Here is a 21877-nt window from a genome sequence, read left to right on the forward strand (position 1 = left end):
TTTTGTTCTGGTGGTGCAATATGGAGGAGCAGACTGGGGAATTCCTAAATGTGTTTATAAGGGTGCTTCATCTCAGCATGATATCAAGAAGCAGCACAAGAATGGAGACCTGAAGGTTATGCAGCAGTGCTGTGCAACGTTTTACATGTAGCTGGCTGATTATTTGTTGCACCATGTTTGTTGAGGTCCAGATTATACTAAATTGATGTTACACAAAGAAGTCTGAGGAACCCTTGACTGGAGGGCCATAAAAATCCATTGGAGGGCCACCTTTGGCCCTCCAGTTGAACAGCCCTATTATACAGGGACGGAAGCGAAGATGGCTGTGGATGGAGATTTAGAAATGGGCAGACTGGTGCTGCAGTGGGAATATTTGCTTGACAAGACTAGACGTTTATTTCATACTAATGGAGTCTGTCCCGTCAGAGATGATATCTGTTGCTTACCCAGTGAGGTCAAAACAACTTTTCATGCATTAAAACACAAAAATCCTGATTTAAATCAAACTGAGCCATCATTTTATATGTAAGACTTCATCCAAAATCCTCAGCCCTTAAAATGCTGTCATTGTGAGACAAACTATAGCCATACAACTATACAAAAAATTGTAATTTTATAAATTGCACCCTCTTTTTCAGAAAAGCTATGGCAAAAGCAGCTCTATATTCAGAGGAGACGTTTAATAACCCTGGAAATTGTATATTGTGCGTTTATTTTCCCTTTAGAACTAAGTTTTCTAATGAGTAAGATCTGCATCTATGGAAGCAAAGAGTAATCTGCTAGAGGCTGCCTTATCGATGGAGGATCTGACCTCTACTCTTGCAGCTGTGATTCAGAAAAGCCACTTATTTGCTCTCCAACTGCACTAATAGGGTACTCGTTTGTTTTGGATCCCTGCAGATGCCTTTAATTGCTACTTATGCATTGCCAGAGGCAAACCAGGAGGTTTTCATTATTTCTATCAATGGGGGAACTTAACTTGTTAAGATTAGGGGTGCAGTTTACTGAGCTCACAGACCATTGATTGCATTTATAGATAGATGTCACATTGCTGCATTTGTGTTCTAGAACTGCTTCTCTAGGGTCTATAACAGATGGCTGTCAATGAAGCTATGCAGGCCTTAGCTGGAGAAAAGCAGTATGGCAGCCATACTGATGTGTCTATAGCAGAGTCTGTGTTCTATTTATACAAGTGCTTATAAGAGAAAATAAATAGAACGTATGCACTCAGTGCCAGCATCAGAAACCTATTGGGGGGGTTATAAAAATTGGATCCGCTCTTGTCCTGGATGGCAGCCTGGTTAATCTACTTATAAAGAGAATATATTGCCCTTCATATCATTGGGTTCTGTCCAGTTTGCACTGTGGAAACTGAATTGCATTGTTCCTTCTAGAAACAATACTTTCTGTGTAGTAATAGTAAAGTTCACCAAATGACCAGCAGTAACATTGGGACTGTGTGATAATGCAATGCACCTTGGTCTTGGCTAAACTACCTTTTAGAGAACATGTGCTTTTGCACACGGCATTCTGATTCACACAACCTTTCCAACCTATCCTGAGATTTGTGCCTCACTATCACAAGAGTCATGTTGCGTTTGTTTTCATCTTGAAAATGGTAACTTATAGTGCATGTTACAAAGCAGAATGTTTGATACAAACTAAATATATAAGAACCACGGTGAACGGCCTTTCACACAGCAGCATGGTTTCCCTTGGCTTTGCCAACTTTGTTAAAGGCACAGGTTGTGTAGGTAAATCCCAAATTTTGTTACATTTTTTTACGGAATAATCTGCCCCCTATTGCAGAATATAAGAATATCAAATGGCTTTCCATGACCATATGAAGGCACAAGCCCCAGGCCAATCACCTTTATGGTGGTCATGGAATTCTGATGTGACTTTGCATATTTTCAGGGGATGTGCTATTTTTTTTTTATATAATACACAAGTTTTGGTTATTTATGTGGCAAAAGTGACATCACTGAGCACTGAATATAAGGATTATGAGGATTTCTATTACTGGATATTTATAGCTCTTGTGTATTATATGTGATGTAATCACAGGCCTTTGTACCAGAAATTGATCAGATATGTAGCCCTGGGTTTAAGCCCTGATTGCAAGTTTTTAAGGCTTACTTATGTCCTTCATTATTCCTGGCTGCTGTTCATGAAACTGCATGATGTGTTGCCTCCTTGTTATCAAGGAAGGTGCAGTCTTCTCATTTCTGATCATTTCTGATAGGGTTGGTTTGCCTAAGTGCTGTTCTACTCAGTCATTTGTCTAATACATGTCAGTTTCTTTCCTTCCTCGCTGTACTCACGTTTTCTTTTCAGTCCAGTAAGGATATAATGACAGGGCACAGCTAGTCTGTTACAGCCAAGGGGTATAAGTATGGGTTGGGGATATGGTTATATGCAATCACTTCTGTAAGGTTTAATGTTGTTGTTTGCAATTGTATTTAGTGTTTAATGTTCCTGTTACCCTGCATAACCAGCGTTACATACCAATGCTGAATGCCGTTAATTCTGATTTTGGCTTTTGTTTATACTTACTAAGCAGGAGTAAGCTGTGTATCTTTATCAAAATATTCCTGTTGAGCAGCCTGGGACAGCTGTTTCTGCCATGCAGTTAAGTGTCCTGACCACACGGTTTGTCTTACTTGTGCTTTGTATCAATACTACAGTTACACACTCCCCGATCCAAAATGTGGCTGTGCCACCCAGCCATAAAAACCTTCTATCCATAAAGGTTTGTGTGAACGGAGTCTAGAAGAATTTGTGGAAATGTATCCCCACCCAGCACTGTCACAAATGAGATGCAGAAACAAGAGACTCAAGTAAAAAGAAGCATAAGATGAAATAAATGCTATTTTTTGTGCTATTTGTTTACAGAGAAAATGTATTTTGTTATCCAAATAATAAATAAAGCAAGAGTATCAAAACACCTCCGTGACCTTCATTCTAAGATATTGCAGAGTAAGACTGCAAGTACTGAAGGTATTTAGTTTCACTTTGTTTTATACTTTCCCTTTGTATCAATTAGTGTAAACAGTACAGGAATGTATAATTAAAGGAGAACTAAAGCCTAGAAATGAATATTGTTAGTAAATAATGTGTTTTATATGCTAAACCATGGCCAGAACAAGGGGTGGACAGAAGAGGCATGTGTCAAGGGTGCAGTAGTTGGGTTGGGGCTCTAGGCACTTACCTGTACTGCCTTCCTACCACGAGTTCTTTCCACCAGTGGTTTTTGTTTTAACTTGTGTGCGGGGAGGGGCTAGCCTCCAATGGATTTTTTTTTAACTTGGGGGGAGCCTTTGTTTTATTACTTGTGTAGTGGACACTGGCTACCAATGGTTATTTTTTGACTAAGGGATAAAATAAAATGGCTCTTACTTGTACATCAGAAATGCAGAGAAACAAACCCCTTATTAAAAAAAAACCCTACCCCCACCCCACATAGACCTCCCTCCCTCTTCCCCTGCAGCCTACTGTAGCTGCTACCCCAGGCAAATGCCCCTTACTTTTTACTTACCCTTCAGTGCAGATTCAGGAATCGGAGTTCACGGCAGCCATTTTCCGAGTCTTTGTGTAAATTTCCGTCCATTTCGGGGCATGCGCAGCTGTCGTCCATTTCGGGGCATGCGCATGGGGCATTCCGCCGGTCTTATTCTCAGATTACCGAAGACCCGGAAATTTTTTACTTACACTTCAGTGCAGATTCAGGAATCGGAGTTCACGGCAGCCATCTTCCGGGTCTTCGGTAATCTGAGAATAAGACCGGCGGAATGCCCCATGCGCATGCCCCGAAATGGACGGAAATTGACACAAAGACCCGGAAGATGGCTGCTGTGAGCTGCGATCCCTGAATCTGCTCTGAGGGGTAAGTAAAAAGTTAGGGGTATTTGCCCAGGGTAGCAGCTAGGCTGGAGTGAGGAGGGAGGGGGTCTATGTGGGGTAGGGGGTAGGGTTTTTTTAACAAGGGGTTTGTTTCTCCTTTAAGTGCAATTTAGGTTAGTGTAGGTACCTGCTTAAAGAGTCTACCTTGACATGGTGGCAGGCTTAATAATCCTTTGGCCAAAAGTTACTGTTAGCATTCGTGTTTGTCAATGTCTTTTTTTTTTTTTTTTTTATGATCCTTAGAGCCTGCCATAAAATCTTGGAACAATTCATATTTTCCCTTGGATGTCAATTTTGCCCCCCCCCCCTTACTTATGTTAGGAATGTCTTAATTCTTCTAAATCAGTGTTTGCATGTGAGGCTATATGTAAGCCAAGTTCAGTTACAATTAGTAAGTTACAGAATTGTCTCTCTCTCTCATCTTTTTTTTTTTCTTGAAAGACAAAGTACAACTTGTTCCAATGTATGTCCCAGTGTAAAATAGAAGAGTATTCGTTAAACATATAGATTACATGCAAATACCGAGTAACGTAGGAGGTAAAGAAGACCCTGCTCATTAGAGCCATGGGGCAGGTGATTTCAATGACGGCACCTAATCAATTGGCAATCTGCCATTAACTGTGGCTTTCCCTATCTTTTCCTTTAAGAAATAGTCGTTTTTAGAGTATTTGGGTGAATAGCTTGGACTCTCCTTACAACAGGGACCTTGTATTTATATGTCTACTCCATCTCCCTCTGATCCTAAATCATACCTTTTTTTTGTACTGGGAATTCTACATTTAATGTGATAGAACAGGGCTGTCCCCTTGTGTGGCCCCCACATGAAAGTCTGCCTGCTGTGTCTGCTTACCATGTGTAATATATAACAGGTATCACTACTGGCCCCTGCAATGTTTAAACCTTAAATTCAGACTGTAATCCCCTGTATTGTTCACACATGTAATCCCCCCTGCATTGTTCACACTTGTGACACCTCTATTTTTCACACCCTAAAGCTGGCCATAGATGCAAAGATCTTCCCCATCTCCCAGCCTGCCACTAACTATTCCGATCAAATAAAGTAGTAAAAGAACAGATCGGCCGATGTTCTGCATCGTATGAAAGTTATGTCCGACAAAGCTGGTGACAGGCTCTCTGCAATACACGCAGAGGAATTATCGGCAACCAACAGAAATCTTTTAACCTGTCCGATCGACCAAATGACCGATCTCCGTGGGATGAAAAATGTCGGGATCTTTGTGTCTATGGCCAGCTTTAAGCGCTGTACTGTTTACACCTTAGACCCAGACTGAAACTATCCACATTGTTCACCTGTTCACACCCCATACAAACTGCTGGAGGGGCACCAGCATTAGTGGTCCTGATAGGTTTCCCTGTCTCCTGCTCTGTTCTGCCTTCCCTATGCTCCCTGTGTGTGCGCCTTACTCTGCCCACCCTATGTCCCTGTGTGTGCCATCCTCTGTCTGCTCTATGCTCTTTGTATGTGCCATACTCTGCCTGCCCTATGCTCCCTTTGTGTGTCATACTTTGCCTGCACCATGCGCCCTGTGTGCCATACTCTGCCTGACGTATGTTTCTTGGGTGTGTCATGCTTTGTCTGCCCCATTCTCCCTTTGTGTGCCTTACTCTGCCCAGCTTATGCTCCCTTTGTGTGCCTTACTCTGCCCACCCTATGCTCTGTGTGTGCCAGACTCTGCCTGTATGTGCTCTGCTCTGCCTGTGGAACATAAGCCTAGTATTTGTTCTGGGGGTTTGTTCACATTTAAAAATTGTTAGGGGCCCTTATGGTGTTTAATCATGTGCTGGGGGGGTGCTGTGTTATCCACAGGGGAGGATGAGGCATATGGATTCAAGTGATATCACTGCAGTGAGCACCAACCATTTGTTTTTTAGTGTGCTACCACCATTAATGTGGACATGATCTTGTGGTTACAAAGGTGTCATTTAAAGTGGGTGTGGTTTAAAAACAGGGTGTGGTCAACACTGGCCCTCCACCGTGTAGGCCAGAAAAATTCCGGCCTTCTGTACCACAGAAATTGGACAGCACTGGGTTAGAACCTAAACTAAATAATCATATAATTCTCTAGCTGACCAAATAAGGATGATCAAAAAAGCAATTTCCACTGTACAATAAATGGAATAATGAAATAAGGAAACAAAAAAAAGCCTAGAGAGACTTATCACCCCAATAACATTGGGTCAGTTTATGTCTTTATGCAGTTTAACACTTAATTGGACTCAAACAAGCCCTGGGTGGTGAAAGGTGCTAAATTACTTGTAGATAATAGATGGCATGCCAATCTGCTTCAGTCAGCAAACCACAATTACAATGGGAAAGCATAATAATGCCCTCTTAAAGTAACAGAAAAAGCCTAATCTTGAACAAAAGGATATATAAAGGATATGTAAAACCCCCTCCCACAAAAATGTAATCAGTGAATAACCTCTTTGAAATCTTTAGATATCTGCCCTCTGGTTGTTAAAAGGTTAACAGTAAGGCTGCAGCATTCCCTTAATCACTTACAAAACCTTCTCCTCCTCTAACCCACTCTGCCCCCTCTCTGAAGAATTTGCTTTGGCTGTTTGCTCATGAGAATGCTCAGTTCTTCTCAGTTCAGATTTATAAACACACCCTCCAGTCCAATAGCCAATGAAGAGATAGCATTGCTGGTTCCCATAGAAACTCTAGCAGTCTGATCCTATTTTTTTTCTCATAACCGCCTCTCCTGATTAACTATTACTGTGCTCAACGCCAGCAGAACTTATCAAAGTATGTTGTGCCTGTGTAAACCTCCATTCTGCATTGCATGAACTTTCCAGCATACATGTCCTGTCTGCAGATGTCAATGTTACTGGTGATGTGTCAGAGGAAATATGGCCGCTGGGTGAAAGCTGCTATTTGTTTTAGGAAAATGTAATGGCGCTGGCAAATGGAGGGGGTATATGCAGTACAAATGATGTGGCTTGGGTGGGGAAGATATTCCCAATTTAGATACATGGTATCTAAGAAGATAAATGGTGTGTTACAATGCATTTGAATGTGGCCTAAAGCTATTATGCCAATTAGAAAATGTACTGAACAATTTATTATTTGGAAGAGGAACATATCACAGACACACAGTTTACATTTTCAATTTGTGGGAAAAAAACAAAAAACAAGAGAAATAAAAACAGAGGCATATAAACCAGTTCCACAAAATCACCAGGCATTAAAAGTCCTGCAGACATAGGATGTCTGTAAACAGCATAGTATTTAAGAAAAAAAAAATTTACAGACTAAAGTCTTCCCTCTCCATAGTGTGTGTGCAGTCAATGTTGTCAGGCTGACTCCATGCTGCAGTTAATGGTTATTTAACACTGGAGGCAAGTATTGGGGACCTTATCCACTGGTGTTTTCCAAGAGATCAAATTGCACTTCTTCCTAAATGAGACATATGCACCCTCAGCATACGGCAGACAGTCTACTTCCTTGTTTTGTGACAGTCACGTGATTTCCCTGCCAGCCCCTAATTTGCATATGCAAGTTCGGATTTTACCGAATCCTGGCCAAATCCCAAACTGAATCCTGGATTCGGTGCATCCCTAATCCATAGTGTGCCTTCCAAAGAGATATATCCAACAGCCCTTGCTCCAGGTTATGTAACATTAACTCCTTTAAAGGAGAACTCTAAAAATTAATATGGCCAAAAATACCATATTTTATATAGTGAACTTATTGCACCAGCCTAAAGTTTCCGCTTCTCAATAGCAGCAATGATCCAGGACTTCAAACTTGTCACAGGGGGTCACCATCTTGGAACGTGTCTGCGACACTCACATGCTCAGTGGACTCTGAGCAGCTGTTGAGAAGCTAAACTTAGGGGTTGTTGCAAATTATCAAGCAGAAGACGAGGTTGAAACAGAAACACGGGTGATGAAAGATTAAAGCGGAGCTCACCCTTCCTTGTGGCGTCTCGGCCGCAGCTCTCGCGATACTCCGGCAACTCCAAGCCGGCATCTGCAGTACTGAATCTGTGTATCGCTGTTCAGCGCTGGCCCGTCCACATCAAGACTCGCCACACTTCATCTTTGAAAAAGCGGCTTTATTCAGATTGCAAAGAGTGATAACAGGCAGTGGGTAAGTGGTGCGAACTAACGCTTTCGTGCCCTCTCTATTGGCACTTCATCAGAGTTCAGAAGACGAGGTTGGCCTGTATTATAAGCTGATGCTACAGGGCTGATTATTAAAGGAACAGTAACACCAAAAAATGTAAATAATTAAAGTAATGAAAATATCATGTAGTGTTGCCCTGCACTGGTATAACTGCTGTGTTTGCTTCAGAAACACTACTATAGTTCATATAAACAAGCTGCTGTGGAGCAATGGCGGAAATTGAAAAACGGCTATATGGCACAGGTTAACAAATGGATAACAGATAACACCATTAGACAGACAGACAGAGTTTATTTGCTATCTGCTGTGTAACCTGAGCTTTTTCTCCTTTGAATGGCTGCCCCCATTGCTACACAGCAGCTTATTTATATAAACTATAGTAGTGTTTCTTAAGCAAACACAGCAGTTTTACCAGTGCAGGGCAACACTGCATTATATTTTCATTACTTTAAAACACTTATTTTTTGACGTTACTGTTCCTTTAAAGTCTGATGCTAGCTGCACTGGTTTCTGTTCTGCCATGTAGTAATTATCTGTACTAAAGTGATACTGACACTAAAAAATTAATTTTAGCATATGAATGTACTTTAAATGTTACCTATAGGTCATGTTGATCATTTTTTGCTGAGAGGTTTGTTTTTGTATATAATTGTTAGTTGAAGTTCCTAAGCCTGACTCTCTGACACTCTGACTTTGCCAACCTGACTGTCCCATCTCAGCCTGTTAGTTACAGTTTCTAATGCTAACGGGCTCCTGCTGCACAAATATGGCAGCCCCCTCATACAGGAACATGGGGGATCAGACAGGTAATGTAAAAGCATCATGCAAATACTTTATGGCAAAGTTAGAAGTAGCTTGCAAAGCCAATATTATAATAGATGTAAAAAAAAGTTTAATTTCAGGTGTCAGTATCTCTTTAAGTACTAAGCCTTATACTATGACATTTATATTCTATGTGTACTGTATATTGTGAGTCAGTCCCTAAGCTCAGTAAGTGACAGCAGCACAGAGCATGTGCAGTGAATTGGCAGAAAAGAAGATGGGGAGCTACAGGGGCATCTTTGGAGACACAGATCTTTACTGCTAAAGGGCTGTGGTTGACTTGGGCTGGTATAGAAGCCCAAAACATAATGTACAACATTTCTAGCTAATTCTTTAGTTAATCTTTACTTCTCCTTTAAAAAGATATGGGCCACGCTAAAACCCCTTTGTGGAATGCTGTCCTGTAGCACAGTACAGTGGCAGAAGCAGCTGCAATGTGAGGATTACATACAGGCTGTTTGTAGGTTCCATGGAGCACAAAGAAAAGTTTAGACATACAATGTAAGAGGAAAGAAACAATTTTATTAACAGCCACTTGTCTGCATGTTATCCACAATGGAAGTGTGGCCATCTAATCGGTATTTTCCTTTCCACCCCCAGAGTCACAACATCTGTTACAGAGAGAGAGCAGCTCACAACGTTCCAGTACAAACTTCTTACTTATCAATGCAGAAAATCATGTATGATTCTGACCCTTTTCATTTTGAAAGAGCAAGTTCACAGATGAGATGAATTTCATGCACAGCACTGAAGGAGGTTGATGATGGCCAAGGAGACTGGTCTTCCATGTTTTCTCTAACCATCAAAATAATCAAACATATAAAAAAAAAGTAAAGAAAATTTTCAAATGACTAAGGTGCTTGTATCCTACACTTTTCCTGGAAGTGGAGGAAGAGGACCAGACATTCCAGTAGAAGGACCTAAGAGTATCTGTGCAGAAAGGAAAGAAGCTTTAATACATTTAACATACCAGAATAAAACATCAACTCTAAAACGCTTATTACCTTCTCATAGATCTCCAGACACATTACGAACTACAAGGTGTAAATTATACTTTGGAAATAGTATTAAATATTTTTGTATTCTGCCAGAATCTCCTAGTCAGACATCAATTTCACAAATTATTATTGCTGCTATTATTGTTTGAGCTGAAAACGTATCCTTTGCACTGCTAATTTGTTATAAGCTTGAACGAATTTCTCAAAGGGACCATGAACAATGCTGGCCCACATTGGGAGGTTGATCTCAAAAGTTTAGAATCTTAGTAGTAGGACAACAGGAGCATAATCTAAACAAATACCAAGCCTCCTACTGAATTCAATGGAAAGTACTTGGTATCATTGGTATGGTTATGTGGTTTTTAGACCTGTACCTAAGGTTTCACTTAATTTAGTTATGTTCATTTATAAACACTAGGCACATTTGTACCTGGGCAGTCACCTACGGCAACCAATCAAATGCACCCTACAGCTAGAACTAATTGGTTGCCATGGGTTACTGCCCATGTGCAAATGTTTCGAGTTTTTAGAAAATGAGAGGTTTTGGGCATTTCTTCAACGTAAAAAAACTGCCTCAAGAAAATGACTTCATGAAAAAGCCTGTTGAACCAACGCATTAGCTTGTGCTGACAGTATGGGGCCATGGAACATGCCTTGGCCATATGTTTTGTCTCGTCAATACACTGAGCTTAGGTATGCTTTCAATAATAAACCCTTGTTACACATGCAAGAACAAAAAATGCAGCTTGTTCTTAAGGGTAGGGCTACACGGGAGTTTTCGGCGAGTTACGATGAGCTGCACCAAACGCATGCGACGGAATAAAGTAAGAGATAGAAATGTCGGATGAAGTCGTATCGTTGATTCGACGCGACACGACTGTCGGCTGCAGACGCAGCTGCGACTTAATCCGACAATGCATTCACTTACCTTATTTATTTTGCATGCGATTTGTCGCAGGAGTTTTGTTTCAGCGCGACGGATCGCGCCGAAAACGTCCGTGTAGTCCTACCCTTAGTTACTTCCTCCCATTACTACTATTATCCTTTATTATTATTTGTTGCTCTTATTGTCTATACTAGTAAAGCACCAGGACACTAAAGATTATTTTAGCCATGAATAAAAAACAAAAGCATAATAATCTGAATGCTTTTCACTAAGAACATTAGAATACTTGCAAAAAACACCCAATGCAATCAAAGACAGGATAAAACCAGCAACACCAGCTGGGAGCATTGCAGCAAAACATCTGCTGTTGCAACTGAAGTTACTTTTGAAATAAGCGTTAAGCCAGAAACTGGAACTCCACAGGTTATTGTTCTTCTACCAAAGAAGCCACCCCCCACCTTTGAGGATAATGGCAGATGGGGGCTGAAAATGGCGAAATACACAGGTGGAAAATCAGCCCTTACACAGGCATTAGTCTTCTCTTCTGCCCGTGCCCAGGAACGATGTGTCGGCTCAGGTGCAAGCAGAAGAAGAAGAGGCTAATGCCCACGTAGGGGCTCATTTCAGCACCGTCTGTCATTAGCCTAAACCTGTATGTATTATATTATTAGAAATGCTAAGATTAGATTGATAAGAAGCAGGTAGGTCACTGCTCTCGCTCACCTGTCTTTGCTGTAGCTGTTGTTGCTGCTCCATTTGCAGTTTCTCTGTTTCAAACACTACTGGCAAAACCAGGATCATAAATGAAGTCATTCCTATCCACAATGCAGAACGGGAAAAGCTGCAAAGGAAAGAAGGTCTGTTGGGCTTAATGAAGTCGTTTGCACATGGATAGGAAACTGGCTACAGGATCGGGTACAGAGGGTGGTTGTTAATGGGACATTCTCTACTTGGAGTAAGGTTTTTAGTGGGGTCCCCCAGGGCTCAGTATTGGGTCCACTTTTATTTAACTTGTTCATTAATGACTTAGGGGAGGGTGTTGTAAGTAATGTATCAGTGTTTGCAGATGACACAAAATTATCCAGCCCAATTCATTCCATCCAGGATGTGGCATCCTTGCAACAGGATCTTGACAAACTGGCAATCTGGGCAGCTAAGTGGCAAATGAGATTCAATGTTGATAAATGTAAAGTCATGCACCTGGGATGTAAAAATATCCAAGCCACTTATACCCTTAATGGGACTGCACTAGGCAAATCCATTATGGAAAAGGACCTTGGAGTCCTTGTAGATGATAAACTTGGCTGTAGCAAGCAATGCCAGTCAGCAGCATCAAGGGCAAATAAGGTCTTGAGCTGTATTAAAAGGGGCATAGAGTCACGGGAGGAGGGGGTCATTCTTCCACTGTATAGAGCACTTGTAAGACCCCATCTAGAATATGCCGTACAGTTTTGGTCTCCATCACTCAAACAGGACATTATTGTATTAGAGAGGGTACAGAGAAGGGCAACTAAGCTGGTAAAAGGTATTGAAAATCTTAGCTATGAGGAAAGACTGGCCAAATTGGGGATGTTCACGCTGGAGAAGAGGCGCTTAAGGGGTGATATGATGACTATGTATAAATATATAAGGGGATCATATAACAATCTCTCTAATGATTTATTTACCAGTAGGTCTTTCCAGCTGACACAAGGTCACCCATTCCGATTAGAAGAAAAGAGGTTCCGCCTAAATATTTGGAAGGGGTTTTTTACAGTGAGAGCTGTGAAGATGTGGAATTCTCTCCCTGAATCAGTTGTACTGGCTGATACATTAGATAGCTTTAAGAAGGGGTTGGATGGCTTTTTAGCAAGTAAGGGAATACAGGGTTATGGGAAATAGCTCATAGTCCAAGTTGATCCAGGGACTAGTCCGATTGCCATTTTGGAGTCAGGAAGGAATTTTTCCCCCTCTAAGGCAAATTGGAGAGGCTTCAGATGGGTTTTTTTGCCTTCCTCTGGATCAACTGGCAGATAGGTAGTTAATAAAAAAAAAAAAAAAAAAAAAAAAAGGTTGAACTCGATGGACATGTGTCTTTTTTCAACCTTACTTACTATGTAAGAGTGCGAAACCATCATGCTATATCCGGCTAGGTGTGACTGCTGAAATATATATACTAGTACACATCTAGAAAAATCCACGGTTGTGTAGTGCTTTAACACAGCAAATCTACAAATTGACTCTCTTTATGTAGTAGAATCGTTACACAGCCTTTGCATTGTATGGTGTTACTGGCCTTTAAAGATTTGAGAGATCTCTTTAAAGGAGCAGTAACACCAAAAACTGAAATTATTTTAAAGTAATGAAACTATAATGTAGTGTTGCCCTGCACTGGTAAAACTGATCTGTTTGCTTCAGAAACACCACTATAGTTCAAATAAACAAGCTGCTGAGTAGCAATGGCGGGAATTGGAAAACGGCTATATGGCACAGGATAAATGATGGATAACAGATAACATTATGTTCTACAGGGCTTATCTGCTGTGTAACCTGAGCCTTTTCTCATTTGAATGGCTGCCCCCATTGCTACACAGCAGCTTATTTATATAAACAATAGTAGTGTTTCTGAAGCAAACAGCAGTTTTTCTAGTGCAGGGCAACACTGCACTATATTTTTATTACTTTAAAACAATTACATTTTTTGATGTTACTGATCCTTTAAATACTGTATGTGTATGTGCTACTGACTTGCAAAATATTGCACAAAGTACATCACACGCAGCCAGTGTGATCTGCCACCTACCTGTACAACTTCTTGCTAGCACCAACGGAGAAGTTGAGCGATACACCGGCCACAGTTCTGAGACTTTCAGGGAACATTTCTGTCAGTCCCCAGAGCCTCTCTGATAAAGTCTCCTCCAGCTAATTGAGAGAACAAAGTAAGTCATCAGTGCAGGTAATGAAGCAGTACTTTGCACTATACCCCACTAAGAAAGCAGCATTTGGTTCTGGACAGAGGTGCAGAAACTGAAATATTTCAATATCTCTGGTGTTCCTTAGGTATCCATGCTGGGTCCTATTCTTTTCAATAAAGTTATACATGAGAAAGTGATATCCAAGTAATCTGCAGATGAGACAAAGATCTGCAACAGAGTTGATACTAGTGAGTTGACAAAAAGTTGGCCTGTGTCCAACCCTACCAGCCCAATGATTACTTATATACATGCACCCTCCCCACTCACATCATCAGAGGGACCGAGCAGGCACAAATATATAAATCAGCAACAGAAGTAGGAGGAATGGGAGTGCACTGCAGGTGAGACAGCCTGTGGATGGAGTTTGGCCCACCTGCGACCTGCTGCAAGCTCTGGGCACAATATATATAATACTGCTTTATGTTGATATGATGATGCTTTATATTGATTTTAATTATGTTATTTTAATTTATTTATGTTATTAATGATAGACCTACTCCAAGCAAATTTATATCTGCTTTTTCCTCATTTCATTTGTAAGGGTTTAACGTCCCTGTTCCAGCCAGTATCTGAAAATGCTGCCTGGCTCTCAGAACATGGATCAAGGCAACCAAAAAAAAAAAAAAAAGAAAATCAATGAGTTTGAGGTTTTCATTTTAGTGCTTATTTTTCTTTTCCAGTGCTGTGCTAACTATCTTCCATTTCAATTTCCAGACTGCTCCCTAGGGTAAGTAAACCCCTAGCAACTACACACATAAATTAGTAGCTTGAGAGCTTCAGAAAAAAATCATTTAAATAAAAAATAAAAACACACCAAATATAATGAAGACCAACTGCAAACTAAGGGAAAGGGCACACAGGCCTCTTCTGCTGGGCACAATCTCCCCGAACCGTCTGGACTATACAGGGACTATACAAGATTATACGGGGGGCTATACAAAGGGACTATACAGGGTCTATACAGGGACTATACAAGATTATACAGGGGCTATACAGGGGCTATACAGGAGGGTCTATACAGGGGCTATACAGGGGCTATACAGGGGCTATACAGGGGCTATACAGGGGCTATACAGTGACAGGATGCACCAGTTTGAGCACAAATAATAGGAGCGCTAGAGCAGAGAATCACCTCTTCGTCAAACTCATCTTCCTCCTCAATGCTGGGGCTTCTCGCTGCTCCCTGCAAAGTCTCTAGCGGCAGATCAGAAGGAGAGGACATGACTGTAGTTCAGCGTGCGAGAACACACAGGGGTCAGGCTGCCGGAAGTACGTCACCAGAAGCAGCCGGCGAACTACCATAGAGTTGGAGGCCGAGATTAGAGCGTAAACATTTTGTATTTGTATAAAGTTATATTCCAGGTGTCTTGGAAATGTCTGCGACCTATATATTTATACCCGCGGTGTGTCATTCCACCAGTCTCCTCGACATCATTTCTCACTCCCCTGTTTTTATACTTCCATCATATCGATTATCTCCCAACTGTTCCGCCAAAAACAGTCCTGATTTTGACAGCTCAACCCGAAGTCCCGGTTATTTGCTGAAAAGTCCCGACTTTCTCTTTGATCCCCTTGCACTGAATAGCCAGAATAAAGATATAAAGTTTGTGACTTAATTGGGTTTTGGCAGAGAGCCCAGAACAACCGCCAGGTGCACTTCCATACTTTGTAACAATTTAAGGTGAGCAAATAAGTCATTGTAACAAATTAAGATAAGCAGGTCTCCTGGGTAAACGAACTTGCACCTTAAAGGGCAATTTCACCTTCATCAGCAAAACTGTAATAACTGATAAAAACCATAGAAATGTCTTCAGACTTTCATAACCTGCCAAAGTTTGTTAAATAGACATGGTGATAAGGGCGAGTGGCCACAAAAACGTTCCAGTTGCTTCCCCTGCTGTATATTCCATTCCTGTATATAATTCCAAGCATTTTCCCTGCTGTATATTCCATTCCTGTATATAATTCCAAGCATTTTCCCTGCTGTATATTCCATTCCTGTATATAATTCCAAGCATTTTCCCTGCTGTATATTCCATTCCTGTATATAATTCCAAGCGTTTTCCCTGCTGTATATTCCATTCCTGTATATAATTCCAAGCGTTTTCCCTGCTTTATATTCCAATCCTGTATATCATTCCAAGTGTTTTCCCTGCTTTATATTCCAATCCTGTATATCATTCCAAGCGTTTTCCCTGCTTTATATTCCAATCCTCTATATCATTCCAAGCGTTTTCCCTGCTTTATATTCCAATCCTGTATATCATTCCAAGCGATTTCCCTGCTTTATATTCCAATCCTCTATATCATTCCAAGCGTTTTCCCTGCTTTATATTCCATTCCTGTATATATTCCAATCCTCTATATCATTCCAAGCGTTTTCCCTGCTTTATATTCCAATCCTCTATATCATTCCAAACGTTTTCCCTGCTGTATATTCCAATCCTGTATATCATTCCAAGTTTTCCCTGCTTTATATTCCAATCCTGTATATCATTCCAAGAGTTTTCCCTGCTTTATATTCCAATCCTGTATATCATTCCAAGCGTTTTCCCTGCTTTATATTCCATTCCTTTATATCATTCCAAGCATTTTCCCTGCTTTATATTCCAATCCTGTATATCATTCCAAGCGTTTTCCCTGCTTTATATTCCAATCCTGTATATCATTCCAAGCGTTTTCCCTGCTTTATATTCCAATCCTGTATATCATTCCAAGCGTTTTCCCTGCTTTATATTCCAATCCTCTATATCATTCCAAGCGTTTTCCCTGCTTTATATTCCAATCCTCTATATCATTCCAAGCGTTTTCCCTGCTTTATATTCCAATCCTCTATATCATTCCAAGCGTTTTGTTTTCCCTGCTTTATATTCCAATCCTCTATATCATTCCAAGCGTTTTCCCTGCTTTATATTCCAATCCTCTATATCATTCCAAGCGTTTTCCCTGTTTTATATTCCAATCCTGTATATCATTCCAAGCATTTTCCCTGCTTTATATTCCAATCCTGTATATCATCATCATCATTTATTTATATAGCGCTGTCAAGATACGCAGTGCTTTACTGCAGTTATAGCAAACAGGGAATACATGGTGGATAAAAGACAAGGATTACAGAGTACAATAGGGTTTACAAACTAAAAGGTTAGGGTGCAATTGAGACATTAGGATTATATAAACACTTTGTCATTTTTGATGCAGCAATGATTAATTAAGGTACATCGAATAGGCCTCTTTAAACAGATGGGTCTTTAAGGAGCGCTTGAAAGTTTGGAAAGAAGGAGAAAGTCTGACAGCTTGTGGCAGAGAGTTCCAGAGAAAAGCAGACGCCCGAGAGAAGTCTTGTAGACGAGAATGGGCAGAAGTGACCAGAGGAGAAGTGAGGCGAAGATCAGAAGCAGAGCGTAGTTTCGTGAAGGAGTGTATTTGGAGATTAGAGATGAAATATAGGGAGGGGTTTCATTATTAAGGGCCTTGAATGTGAGTGTAAGTAATTTGAATTTGATTCTAGAAGAGATTGGGAGCCAGTGAAGGGACATACATATGGGAGCAGCTGATGTTGAGCGGCGAGCTAGATGAATGAGTCTAGCGGCCGCGTTTAGAACAGATTGGAGTTGTGAAAGGTGACTTGTTGGAATACCTGTGAGGAGTAAGTTGCAGTAATCAAGGCGGGAGATGATGAAAGACTGAATCAGTGTTTTAGTTGATTCTGAACTGAGATAGGGTCGTATTCGAGCAATGTTGCGCAGTTGAATACGGCAAGATTTTGCAAGTGTTTGAATGTGTGGTGAAAAAGACAGATGAGAGTCTAATATAACTCCTAGGCAGCGTGCCTGTGTGGTGGAATGAAAGGTGGTGTTGTTTACGGTGAGTGATATCTGAGGGACAGGGGAAGATCTTGGAGGAAATATAATGAGTTCTGTTTTAGAAAGGTTCAGTTTCAGGTGGCGCTGTGCCATCCAGGAGGAGACAGCAGAAAGACAGTCTGTGACTTGGGAAAGGACAGAATTAGAAAGATCAGGAGTAGACAAGTAGAGTTGGGTGTCATCAGCATAAAGGTGATACTGAAGTCCAAATGACTGAATGAGTTTTCCTAGTGAAGTTGTATAGAGCGAGAACAGCAGGGGGCCAAGAACAGAGCCTTGAGGAACTCCAACAGAGAGTGGGAAAGTAGTAGAAGTAGAGTTAGAGAAGGAAACTTTAAAGGAACGGTCAGACAGATAAGATGTAAACCATGAAAGAGCAGTATCCCGAATGCCAGATGAGTGTAGAATTTCAAGGAGGAGTGTGTGGTCAACTGTGTCAAAGGCTGCAGAGAGATCTAGAAGGATTAGAATGGAATAATGACCTTTAGACTTTGCCAATAGAAGATCATTGGTTACTTTGGTGAGGGCAGTTTCAGTCGAGTGTGATGGGCGGAAGCCAGATTGCAAGGGGTCGAGGAGGGAGTTGTGAGTGAGATGCTGGATCAGGCGTTTATAAACAAGCCTTTCTAGTAATTTGGAGGCGAATGGAAGAAGGGAGACCGGTCGATAGTTAGTGGGAGAGCTGGGATCAAGGGAAGGTTTTTTGAGGATAGGAGTGATTAGTGCTTGTTTGTATAATGATGGAAAGGTACCAGTAGAGAGTGAAAGATTGAATAGGTGGGTAAGTGCAGGAGAGAGTGTATCAGAGATTGGGTGGAGAAGGCGAGAGGGTATGGGGTCAAGGGAGCAGGTGGTGGGTTTTGAGCTGGCTTCATCTAGAGTTGCAGGGGTGAAGGAGTGCAAAGTAGATGTGAGTGGACTGCACGTTGGTCTGAGATTGTTGTCAGACAGAATGCTCAGCCTAATGAGATCGATTTTTTCATTAAAGAAATGAGCAAGGTCTTGGGCAGTAACATTAATAGGTGGAGGAGGTGGAGGGGGGCATAGGAGTGAGTTAAATGTGGCAAACAGCTGCTGTGGTTTGGAGGACATAGTAGATATTAGATAAGAGAAGTATTGTTCTTTGGCTAATGATAGAGCTCGGTTATAGCAGGAGAGCATGAATTTGAAGTGGATGAAATCAGGATCAGTTCGTGACTTTCTCCACCGTCGCTCAGCTGATCTACTACATCTTCTGAGGTACCGTGTTACACTAGTGTGCCAGGGTTGGGGTTTAGCTGGCCGGCTGTGACGGGTGGTAGAAGGTGCAAGGGAGTCAAGTGCTGTTGAAAGGGCATCATTGTAGAGAGAAGCTGCCGTATTGGGACAGGAGAGAGTATTAATATGAGATATGGATTGTGCTGATACTGTTGATAATTCCAAGCATTTTCCCTGCTTGATATTCCATTCCTGTATATAATTTCAAATGTTTTCCCTGCTTTATATTCCAATCCTGTATATAATTCCAAATGTTTTCCCTGCTTTCTATTCCAATCCTCTATATCATTCCAAGAGTTTTCCCTGCTTTATATTTCATTCTGTTTATCACTCCAAGTGTTTTCCCTACTTTATATTCCAATCCTGTATATCATTCCAAGCGTTTTCCCTGCTTTATATTCCAATCCTCTATATCATTCCAAGCGTTTTCCCTGCTTTATATTCCAATCCTCTATATCATTCCAAACGTTTTCCCTGCTGTATATTCCAATCCTGTATATCATTCCAAGTTTTCCCTGCTTTATATTCCAATCCTGTATATCATTCCAAGAGTTTTCCCTGCTTTATATTCCAATCCTGTATATCATTCCAAGCGTTTTCCCTGCTTTATATTCCATTCCTTTATATCATTCCAAGCATTTTCCCTGCTTTATATTCCAATCCTGTATATCATTCCAAGCGTTTTCCCTGCTTTATATTCCAATCCTGTATATCATTCCAAGCGTTTTCCCTGCTTTATATTCCAATCCTGTATATCATTCCAAGCGTTTTCCCTGCTTTATATTCCAATCCTGTATATCATTCCAAGCGTTTTCCCTGCTTTATATTCCAATCCTCTATATCATTCCCAAGCGTTTTCCCCTGCTTTATATTCCAATCCTGTATATCATTCCAAGCGTTTTCCTGCTTTATATTCCAATCCTCTATATCATTCCAAGCGTTTTCCCTGCTTTATATTCCAATCCTCTATATCATTCCAAGCGTTTTCCCTGCTTTATATTCCAATCCTCTATATCATTCCCAAGCGTTTTCCCCTGCTTTATATTCCAATCCTCTATATCATTCCAATGCGTTTTTCCCTGCTTTATATTCCCAATCCTCTATATCATTCAAGCGTTTTCCCTACTTTATATTCCAATCCTGTATATCATTCCAAGCATTTTCCCTGCTTTATATTCCAATCCTGTATATAATTCCAAGCATTTTCCCTGCTTGATATTCCATTCCTGTATATAATTTCAAAAGTTTTCCCTGCTTTATATTCCAATCCTGTATATAATTCCAAATGTTTTCCCTGCTTTCTATTCCAATCCTCTATATCATTCCAAGAGTTTTCCCTGCTTTATATTTCAATTCTGTTTATCACTCCAAGTGTTTTTCCCTACTTTATATTCCAATCCTGTATATCATTCCAAGCGTTTTCCCCTGCTTATATTCCAATCCTGTATATAATTCCAAGCGTTTTCCCTGCTTTATATTCCATTCCTGTATATCATTGCAAGCATTTCCCTGGCTTTATATTCCATTCCTGTATATCATTCCAAGCGTTTTCCCTGCTTTATATTGCAATCCTGTATATAATTCCAAGCGTTTTCCCTGCTTTATATTCCATTCCTGTATATCATTCCAAGCGTTTTCCCTGCTTTATATTGCAATCCTGTATATAATGCCAAGCGTTTTCCCTGCTTTATATTCCATTCCTGTATATCATTCCAAGCGTTTTCCCTGCTTTATATTGCAATCCTGTATATAATTCCAAGCGTTTTCCCTGCTTTATATTCCAATCCTGTATACCATTCCAAGTGTTTTCCCTGCTTCATATTCCAATCCTGTATATAATTCCAAGCGTTTTCCCTGCTTTATATTCCATTCCTGTATATCATTCCAAGCATTTTCCCTGCTTTATATTCCAATCCTTCAACCCTGCACTGTGCATTAGTCAAAAAGGAGCCCCTGAAAAATAGCGCAGCGGCATTCCTCGGCACCATCTTCTGCCCACTTGCTTTCTTTTGGGTTTCACTGCCGATGCTAAGCCTGCGGGAGCATGCAAAGTTGAAGCCAGTTCCTAAGTATGCGCATGCTCCCGCAGGCTTCGTATTGACAAAGAGACCCAAAAGAATGTAAGCTGGCAGAAGATGGTGCCAGGGAACTCCGCTAATCTGCATTTTAGGGTCAGGTTTTTTTCAGATGCTCCTTTTTGACTAATGCACAGTGTGGGGGGGCATGGCAGACAGTTATGGGGGGGCTTTAGTTAATGACTGGGTTTAGTTCTCCATTAAATAGTTACAATTGTATCTTATCTTAAATTGTTACAAATGTATCTAAGTGCAGCTGTCAAGTATTCTGGCCTTTCTGCCAAGAGCCTCTTATTTAATTATATTTTAGAAACTTTGTATCTTTGTACTCCTCTGCCCCAACCGCAATCACCTGCACATATCTTATTTTCTATTCTTGCAGTCATAATTGGGTTCAGAGGGGGGGAGATCAGGGTGCATCTCCGAGTTTTAGGCGGGTCTGGTTCAGCCCTGTTTGAAAAAAAGAAAAACTTACACTCGCACACCCTGGCCGTCCAAAATCAAACGAATCCCAGGTGCTCGATGACAGAGGAATTGGGCAACCTCAAAAACAGCGTAGACACAGAACACACCGGCACAACATGGGTAATTCTAGCAGGTTTAACCTTGCTCGTTTATTGCGGATGCAACGTCAGCCCTGTTTGACCCTGCAGCCCCTGGGTAGTAGCTGAGGAAAGTTCCATGTTGCCTACCCTGACAGCTATGGTTAGGGGAAGCAGTAACTCTGGGTTTACAGTTGCTTCCCATTGCAGTCAACTGGATGCCACAGCCATTAAACTACTGGATAGTCATTTTAGTTAATGAGATCAGAAATCTACACAAAGAAATAGACAACCAGACAATAGTATTATTAAAATGACATTTTGTGAATAATGGACAGTGTAATTAACAAAAAACAAAATGACACTTACAGTATCTTATCAAGTGTTAAGTATTGTTTAATATGAAACATTGTGGAATAAC

The 21877-nt window shown here is 40.9% G+C and overlaps 1 protein-coding gene across 1 annotated transcript; it reads right to left on the reverse strand.

The window, feature by feature from the left end:
- Nucleotides 1-9380: 9380 nt before the first annotated feature.
- tomm22.L (translocase of outer mitochondrial membrane 22 homolog L homeolog) lies at nucleotides 9381-14962 on the reverse strand. Its single transcript, NM_001095279.1, is given in 4 exon segments — nucleotides 9381-9808; nucleotides 11486-11603; nucleotides 13545-13663; nucleotides 14849-14962. Coding segments are annotated over 4 exon segments (390 nt in total). The 5' UTR covers nucleotides 14939-14962; the 3' UTR covers nucleotides 9381-9745.
- Between the last annotated feature and the right edge of the window lie 6915 nt (nucleotides 14963-21877).

The sequence above is a fragment of the Xenopus laevis genome, chromosome 4L (genome assembly GCF_017654675.1).
Source record: "Xenopus laevis strain J_2021 chromosome 4L, Xenopus_laevis_v10.1, whole genome shotgun sequence".
NCBI lineage: Eukaryota > Metazoa > Chordata > Amphibia > Anura > Pipidae > Xenopus > Xenopus laevis.